Source organism: Buceros rhinoceros, unplaced genomic scaffold (assembly GCF_000710305.1).
Source record: "Buceros rhinoceros silvestris isolate BGI_N320 unplaced genomic scaffold, ASM71030v1 scaffold5758, whole genome shotgun sequence".
Classification (NCBI taxonomy): Eukaryota; Metazoa; Chordata; class Aves; order Bucerotiformes; family Bucerotidae; genus Buceros; species Buceros rhinoceros.
In genome coordinates this window covers 1-8723 of record NW_010426214.1, presented here as the reverse complement: position 1 = coordinate 8723, position 8723 = coordinate 1, and the positions used below count along the sequence as shown (strand labels likewise).

Sequence of the window (8723 nt, the reverse complement as noted above, 5' to 3'; positions counted from 1 at the left end):
TGCCCCAGGCCCCGGCAGCATTGGCAGCGCTCTCTGCTCAGCCCCTGGGGAGTGGCACCGAGGTGGGCTGCAGGTCCCCAGGGACCGATGCTCAGCAGGTCACATTCAGTGCCAGTGAGACCCCAGGCATACTCCCTCAGCTGGAGAGCTGGCTGGGTGCTGGTAGGCTCAAGCCAGTCTGGGGCAGGGGCTGATCAAGGTGTTTAGCCGAAGCCTGAGCCTATATTAACCTGGCAGTAGAGAGAACAGCTTGGGGGAAATCCTGCACAGCCTTTGCATCCAAACTTCTTCCCGACTGCCCATGGTGGGTGTTGCTGGCACTGAGGTTCCTGTTCCCTCTCAGATGGTCCCACCGTAGCCCTCTTCTGCCTAATGGGATAAACTCAGCCCAACTCCCCTGAAAATGGGATTTCCTGCTCCTGCTGCCACTTGTCACAAGCAAGAGCCTGAGTAAAATATTGGAAGATAACGATTTAACTCAAAACATCCAGCTCTTTATCACCATGTTTTGGAAAGAGTTACTGTTTCTGTAATGAAACTGTTGTTCCACTTGAAATATCAGCAGCCCTTGTGCTACCATCCTTCAGCAGAGCCGGTGGGTCAGGAGGAGGTTTTGTTCTGTGCTGATGTGAGTCCACAGGTGCCATTCGGGTTCCTGAGAGGGTGACTTCTAGGAAACACTTCTGATGGATCAAGGGCATGTGGAATGATGCCCTCAGAACGCACACAGGGCAGTCGGAGTTTGGCCATGTAGAACATGTCTTTTGGAAGGTGATTTACTGTGTTGGCCTGTGGGTCTTCTGGAAATGGTTGTTCGTAGGTTGCTGTTTCTACAGAAGTCGCAACATCTTGAGAGCTGTTGCTGGTGTTGGAGTAGTCCAGAGGGGGATGGAGAAATACTCAACGTGTTTCGTTGCACAACACACCGTTTCACATTGCCAGTCCACCAACTGAAAGGGCCGGTGCTCCCTTTCACAGGCGAGGTGGCAGAGAAGTTTGGGCTGAAAATCTGAACCTTCAACTTGCTTCTGAAGCTGCTCGAGGCGGGCTGAGGTGGCAGCTGTATGTAGGGTACAGGCAGGCAGTCCCGCAGCACTGACGTTGTCAGTAGGGTCAGGTGGAAGTGGTGCTGTTCATGGATCAACTCTAGTGGGTCTTGGAGGAACCTGGTTCTTGAGCGATGAGGTTTGAAAGTCTATATGAAAGCTTCTTCAGTGAAGACACCATGAACGGTAAATCTTTGAGGGTGTGTTGAGTGTTTGCCCTGCATAAGTAAAGCCCAGCAAGCCCAGGGTCCACGCCACCACTATAGGTCCACCACTCTATTGGCCAGATCAAAGCACTGGCCCTGCTTATCACCCCACAAAAGCCACGTGAGCTGCTCCCATCAGAACGTGACCCCCAGGATAACCCACAGCACACTGGGTGGGGGGTAGGGGGGGTGGGGGGCAATCAAGAAGTGCATAAAAGGCATTTTTCTCTAAGCTACAAATTCAGTCCCTTTCAGTGTCCTTTTCTCTTCAGTATCTGATCAAAGTGAACGAGATCAAAACTGAGAAAGGGATTGACCTTCTGCAGAACCACATCAAGCACTGCAGCTCACGATTCAGGTGAGACCAACCGGTAACCTGCCTGCATGCCTTCCCTTCCAGAAGCACTGGCTGGAGAGGGGACCTGAGGGTGGCTTAACCTGCAGGAGTCGGGTACCTCGGTCCCTCCACCCTTAACACCTGGGTTCCTGCAGTTGGTTTAGCCTGTCCCGTAACTTGCCGGAAGTCCTCTTCTCCTGGAGGTGATGGAGGCAAGGATCTCAATGGGTTGGGTTTCCTCTCTTTAGTCTGACATTTTCACAAGCCAGCATAAAGCAGAAATCTGGGATGCAAAGAAGGGATGCTGAGTGCCCTCCTGAGTTTAACTGCCTCCAAATCTTTCCAAACCACTTTTCCTAGGCGAGATTTTTTTCAACTATGGAGCAAAAGCTCTGCTTGCGGAAGGCATGACGGGCTCTGAGGCAGGAGCTCAGGGGAGCCCAGAGTCTGTAGGCTTCAGGACTAGTGCTAAGAGCAGGATTTCAGGACATGCCCTTACACTAGCCTCTCCTCTTGGTTTTTTCCGGGAGTATTTAAACACAACAGCAAAACATATGGAGTTTGCAGAGAAGGTCACCCCGGAGCTGCAGGGTGAGAGTATTCATCTGAAGTGGGTGTGGCGGGAGGAGCAGGCTGGAGAGCAGGGACGTCTTCCCCAGGGCCTCCTCTTCCTCTGCAGAAGCAGAATGGAGGACTTTTGTAGCTCTTCACACCTATTAATCATTATTTCCTCCAATGTGCAGTGGCCCCTGGCGGGTGAAATGCATCCCATCCCTGGGAGTGGGGAAGTTGCGGTGTTGTACCCCAGGCCACAGAGCTGGAAGAACAAGCAGAAACGCGGGTGCCGAGGAGGCAAGGATGTGCTCCTCTGCCGAAGCCTGCGCTGCTCAGCAGACTGCCAGATTTTTCATTCGTGCTTTTAGCTTTCCATGCCTGTCACTGCCAAGCCAACCTCTTACACGTGTTCCTGGGGGCTTTGTCTTGCTGTAGAGGCAGGTCCCGTAGCCTCGTGAACGCTAGGTTTTGACTTGGAGCTCCGTCAGTCACATCTGGCCTGGCGGCAGAAGAGTGTTGCCCAGTGGCAAGGCTTTCAGAGACAGTCCGAGCGCTCGTGTCCCGGGTGGTGTGACATCCTCCAAGTGCCACAGAGGATTTTTGTTGGTTTCCCAGCGTTTCTAGATCTCCCGTCTAGTTTGCTTGGGCTGGCTCGTCCTTCTCCGTACAGGTCAGGCTTTGCGGAGGCTTGGGATATGGTCCTCACCCAGACGCTGTGTCAGGACCGCTTCCCTGCTCCTGTAGTGCAGGTCTCCTTAGCGGCATCTGCTGCTTTGTCTGAGTTAATCTGCTTTAGGGGTGTTGCGCTGCTTGTTCCACAATTTGTAACAATTCATATTAAAATTCATGGGGTAAATAATACAGAGAGGGGAGGTGCCCCCCCAGAGCAGGGTAGCTGAGTGCAGTGAGCAGCATCTTACGGATCTCTCATGCAGACAAACTTCAGTCACTGTTTTGGGGCCCTATTCCTGTGCCAAGGTCCACAAACTTTTTGATGGCTTGGAGGTCTTTTAATTATTTTAATTACTGGTACTACCAAGGGCAAAAAAAAAAAAAAAAAAAAAGCCCAGCCTCCACGGTGACCTTCAAGCTGTTTGTTGCTTTTGCACGGAAAGCTGCAGACAGCTGTTCTCTCAGTTAGACGGAAGCTGCTCACTGAGGTCTTGCATGGCGGGAGTCCCTATGCGGGGGACGTGCCTGCTCCCTCCTCTCAGCGGTGTTTCCACTGACGTGCTCCTTGCACAGGTCACATACCACAGCACTGCGGGGGACGAGCAGCAACCTCCCACTGTAGGAATGGGACTTGGTGCATCCCCCGGGCACAGGGAGGCAGTGAGTGCAGAGGGTGGCGGGGAGGCACCTCTGCTGTGCCCAGGAGGAGTGACACGCTCCAGCTGAGGCAGGAGCCTTCTGCTGCCATGGGAGTGGCTCACTGTGCCCCAGTGCCTGTCAGAGGAAGATCAGGCAGGAGAAGGAGAAGCAGCATCTCTGCTCCCTTCGAGATCAGCTGAAAACGATGTTGCAGCTGGAGCAGAAAGAGGTAAAGTCTGATTCTTCTTCTGAGGGCACATGGGAGGGCATGGCATGGCATGGTGTGGCATGGCATGGCAGCTGGTGTATAGTGCTTGCCTGATGATGCAGAAAGCTGTGGGGTGTTTGGTGAGCTCTGAACGCTCAGGGTCCCTTGGCTTTCCTGCGGTGACATGCTCGTGGTTGCCAGTGGTACCACTGGGGTAAGGCCTTGCTGCTCTCTCTCTCCTTCTGCCAGGACCCTGGGAACAAGCAGGCAGGGCACAGCACACACCAGCTGCAAGGGAAAAAGCAGTACGGCACAGAGAAATCGGGAGCCCTCTTCAAGAAAAGCGATGGGTGAGTTGGCAGCCAGCATGCCCCTTTCAGTAGTGCTTTGGCGACCCGGGGCCAGGGGAGTGTGCACCCAGACCAGCCTCCGCTCCCTGGGATGGCCACGAGCAGATGGACAGTAGAAGCTTGCATGAAGGTGCTCGACACTGTTCCAGCCTCCAGCAGCTTTCAACACAGAGCTCCAGGCACCTTGTGTCCGTCTTTTAGCTCTGAGGGCATTCATCACCTGTGAAGCTGCCCAGTGTCACCTCAAGGCCTGTGAGCACTTGGGGCAAGGACCCCTGCACCTACCACGGGATGCCAGGAGCAGGACCCTGTCTTTTCTTCCATCAGGGAACCCTCTGTCTTCATCTGACACCCCAAGCTCTTGTGCTGGGAGCCACCGGAAAGGATCGGTGCTTCTCCCCTCGCCCAGGCACTCCCTGCTCTCCAGAACCCTCTCCATTGCCTCTGCTCCGGGATGGGGAGCCCTGACCCCTCCACCCTTCCCGGGTGGCAGATGCTCAGGGGGGCCCTGGGGATCGCTCTACAGTCCTGGGGATGTTTTCTGCTCTCCTCTCCCTTCTCTTCCCTTCCTCCCCAGCCCTGGCTGGGACTGGGGTTCCTTTTGGCTCCCTCTGCCCTCACAGTTCAGCACGGGGCTCAGCTCCCTGACTCGGAGAATTAGGGGAAGGAGCAGAAATGTGGGGTGAGTTAGACACATCCTGGGTCAGTGTTGCCTTGGAGATAGCATCGTGGTCAGAGGAGAGAGACAGCCCGCAGCCATCCTGACCTCCTGGAAGGTATTCCAGTGGTTTTGAAAAGAGGATCGTCTCCCAGCAGTGCACGGGAGTATGGTGGCTCGGAGTCATAGGGGTCCTGTGCCGGGAGAGTTTGACACCTGGAACAGACTGTGAATTGTCCTAGAACAACCTGAAACTGGACAGAAAATAATGACCTGGGGCTCAGGAGCCTCCTTCACCAGAGACTGCAGTTCAGTCTCTCCCCTTTCAGTGTGTCTCCTCCACCTTTCCACTGTGTTACGGTCTGCCCAAACGGCAGGCAGAGGAAAGCCAGCCTGGGACCAGTTTGGGACTGGTGGTCTTGGATGTTCGCAGAGGGCTTCTGCAAAGGGCTTGTGCTCTGCCAGCAGGTCCCGATGCTCCGCACCCGTATCACCTGCCCAGGAGCTGCGCTGCTGGCTTGTACCAGCCTGCCTTATGCCATAGGACAGCTCCTCCTCAGCCCACAGCAGGCAAAGAGCAACCACCCCAACCGCGGCAGCGTGTCTGAGGAGAGCTGCAGCCTGCGCTGGCCCTTGCACGGCTCCTGCCTTCGCCAGTGCTGCACTGCGTTGCACATCTGCCTCTCCACACGTGTGTCCTCTGGGCTTACCCACTGCTCGCTTCCAGGTTGCGGAAAATCTGGCAGAAGAGGAAGTGCACCGTCAGCAATGGCTACCTGACCGTTTCTCACAGCATGGTAGGAACCACTTCTACTCTGCTCCGCTCCTGCCTGGAGGTCTGCCCACCTCCTCAGGGTCAGCAGAGCCTGCCACTGACAGGCATGCTGGTGGCTTCCTGGGCTCACCAGAGCCCTTGTGCCGGCTCCTTGCCCTGCTGGGCTGCCCCAGCGTAGGAGGCTTTCTGCTGACACTTAAGTTCTTGCAAGCCAGGAGAGCTTTAGTCAAACACAGGAGGTCCTCAGGTGCCTGTGAGCATGGAAAGACATGAGCCATGGGACCTGGCTCCCAGCACAGGGTTGCTGTTGGGAAGAAAAGGTCCATGTTGCTATTTCTTGCTCTGCTCCTGAGAGCAGAGCCGAAGACAGAGTGCTGGACAACAGGCAGATCCGTGGCTCTGTCCTGGATCACAGCCCTTTGATGCTGCTTCATTCTGCCTTTGTAGCTCAGCCGCCCACCAGCCAAGCTGAATTTACTGACCTGCCAGGTGAAGCCAAGCACGGATGACAAGAAATGCTTCGATCTGGTTTCCCGTGAGTGCTGGTGCCTGCCCTGTGGATCCTCTGGAAAGGACCCGGAGAGGTGGCAGTGCTTTGGGCTCAGAGAGCCCGTGTGGGGAGGGATGACGGGAAGCTCTGCAGCTTTGGGCCAGCTTGGGGGGATGACCCTGGAGAAACCGTGCCAGGAGGCAGCTCTGCCCAGGTGCAGTGATGCTCTCACAGGGTATGAGATAGGCAGCACTTCCTTGGGACGGTGCAGGGTGTGAGAGGGCTACGCAAGTTGAACTCCTGAGTGGCAGCTTAGCCAACCCCAGCAGCCCTCGCTCCTGGAACAGGAGCGCCCCTTTGTCTGGGGAGGTGCTGGGCGAGATGGAGGTGACTGTCAGCACGGCTGCCCAGGCTGGAGGTTGCCCCTGGCTCTGCTGAGCCCAGCTCAGGCGTGTTGTGCCCTGCCATGAGCCTGGCAGGTGAGATGGGCAAGCAAAGGTGCCCAGAGGAGACCGGCTCTGTGTGTTTCAGACAACCGCACCTACCGCTTCCTGGCAGAGGATGAGCAGGAGTGCCTCAGGTGAGCACGGCCAGCGGCTCGCTGCAAACCCAGCAGTGCTCCCCTGGCTGCCGGTGAGCAGCCGCTCTGAGGCTAATTGAGCAGCACACTGCAGACCTCTGTCCGATGCCCTCGCCACCCTGACTGCCTCCTGCACCCTCTCAGGGCAGGGCTGGCTGGCCACCAACAGGATGTGGAGCTTGTTGGAGGCTCCTGGTGCCCAGTTTGCTGCTGGAGACCCGTGCAGGACCTTTGTGTGTGGTGGCTGCTGCACAGACCGGGGCAGAGCGGGGTCTCCCTGCAGCAGCGGGACGAGCCCTGCTGCCCTCCCCTCCACGCAGCCCGAGCGTGGCGGCACAGGACCCTGCTCCCGAGACACGTTCTGTTCATGCAGCTGGGTGTCCGTCCTCAGCAACAGCAAGGAGGAGGCGCTGAACGTGGCCTTCAGCAGGGCACAGGGCGGAGGGGAGAGGAGCCGGGAGGAGCTGACTCAGGCCATCATCGAGGAGATCAGAGGCATGCCTGGGAACACGGAGTGCTGCAACTGCTCGGCCCCCGGTGAGCACCAGCCCTTCCCCTCCATCCTGCTTGTGCCCTGGGCTGGTGGAGAGAGGCAGGAGACACGCACTAACTCTCTGGTCTTGTCTCTACAGATCCCACTTGGCTCTCCATTAACTTGGGTGTTGGTGTATTTTTCTAGCAGAAATTGGAACTATGAAAATATGCTACTCTCTCTGGGAAACTTAGCAGGCGAACCCAGCTGCAGTGTTATCGTGTGGGAAATATTATCTCTACTGGCCTTGTTTTGGTAGCTTTAATCACAATATTCACCACGTGGGGACTAGCCCCTCTTAACCAATTATAGTGCTTTAAAGAGATGTGTGTGCTCTGTGTAACAGAGTCACTATCCAATCACGATGTAGTTAGTCGAGCGGACAAGAGTCTATAAATTGGAATGTAATGTAAACAATAAACGGGTCTCACTGCACACCACATTGGCGTTGGGAGTGATTCGTTCCACTTCAGCCCAGAGCTCCGTTTCGTGTCGCGACACTTGGGCATCCTCATCTGCATCGAGTGCTCGGCCATTCACAGACAGGTGGGTGGGCAGCTCTCCCGCATCCAGCTGCTCTCTCTGGACAAGCTGGCGATCTCCGAATTGCTGGTAGGACACTGCCAGTGTGCTCTGTCTTCAGGCCTTCCTCTGCCTCTGCTGCGCCCTTCCTGAAACTAAGTTAATTCAGTGGGTTTTTCACCGTTACGGTGACCCATGCCCACCTGCAGTTCCCTGGGTTTCGGGGTTATTGTGGCAGGAGCTGTCATCTTCCAGAAGGAGAGGAGAGTCATTTTGCTGTTGCTGGGTTACCTGTCTTCCTCAGATCCCTTTCTCCATCTGTGTCCCCAGGGAAGCTGTAGGGCAGGGCCAAGCTTGAAACGGAGCTCTAGAGCAGAGCGTAGGGCGGGCGGGGGATTGGAGACCTTGCGTGGGGCTGTTTTAGGGCCACAGTGATCCAGGTGCTCACGGCTTGGTAGGGCAGTGATGGGAGCTACTGGCAGCTGGTGGGCATCGGGGCAGGGGATGGGTGTTTGGCAGGGATCACTGGTTGCCCAGATGGGAGCCCACGGGTTGGCTCTGGGGTTGATCGCACTGCTGGAGTTGGGAGGTCTCAGCAGAGGAGTCAGGGCAGAGTCTCAAGGCCATGGGGTACAGATATCCTGGCACCCCTCAACATCCCCCTGATACCCAGTCAGGATCTCAGCCTGGAGCTCCCTCTCCTGCTGCCACATACGTAGAGCTGCTGCATGTGCCACGTCACCTCTAGCTTGGCTGTTTTGCAGCTGGCGAGGAACATCGGCAACTCTGGCTTCAACAACATTATGGAAGCAAATCTCCCCAGCTTTTCCCTGAAGCCCACGGTGCACAGCGAAATGTGAGTTGCTGTGTGAGAGCTGTTTTTTGTGGGAAGTTAGATACAGGATCCTCACCCATGGGCACGTGCTCGGTGGTCCCGAGTGCTCCCTGTAGTGACCAGGCATGTGGCACTGCCTGATCTCCTCCCCAGACCATAACTTCTCTTTAGAAGGAATTTCATCAAGCCCAGGGGGAGAAGTGTGACAAAGAAGAGGAGAGTGAGGGAAGAGCCAGCAGGGCAGCTCGAGGATTGGCCCTGAGGTCAGGACAAAGACTGAGGAATTACTGCTGGAAGGGGAAAGTCAAGAAGAGAACA

At 56.1% G+C, this 8723-nt stretch overlaps 1 protein-coding gene across 1 annotated transcript in view; it reads left to right on the top strand.

Moving 5' to 3' along the window:
• LOC104498079 (arf-GAP with SH3 domain, ANK repeat and PH domain-containing protein 1-like) overlaps window positions 1-8426 on the top strand; it is a gene marked incomplete at its 3' end in the record, with an annotated part of 16343 nt that extends 7917 nt beyond the window's left edge. The window contains 11 exon segments of the mRNA XM_010141415.1: window positions 1525-1610; window positions 2050-2199; window positions 3588-3684; window positions 3913-4013; window positions 5399-5468; window positions 5894-5981; window positions 6468-6516; window positions 6890-7053; window positions 7149-7175; window positions 7527-7660; window positions 8335-8426. Coding sequence (XP_010139717.1) covers window positions 1525-1610; window positions 2050-2199; window positions 3588-3684; window positions 3913-4013; window positions 5399-5468; window positions 5894-5981; window positions 6468-6516; window positions 6890-7053; window positions 7149-7175; window positions 7527-7660; window positions 8335-8426 — 1058 coding nt within the window.
• Between the last annotated feature and the right edge of the window lie 297 nt (window positions 8427-8723).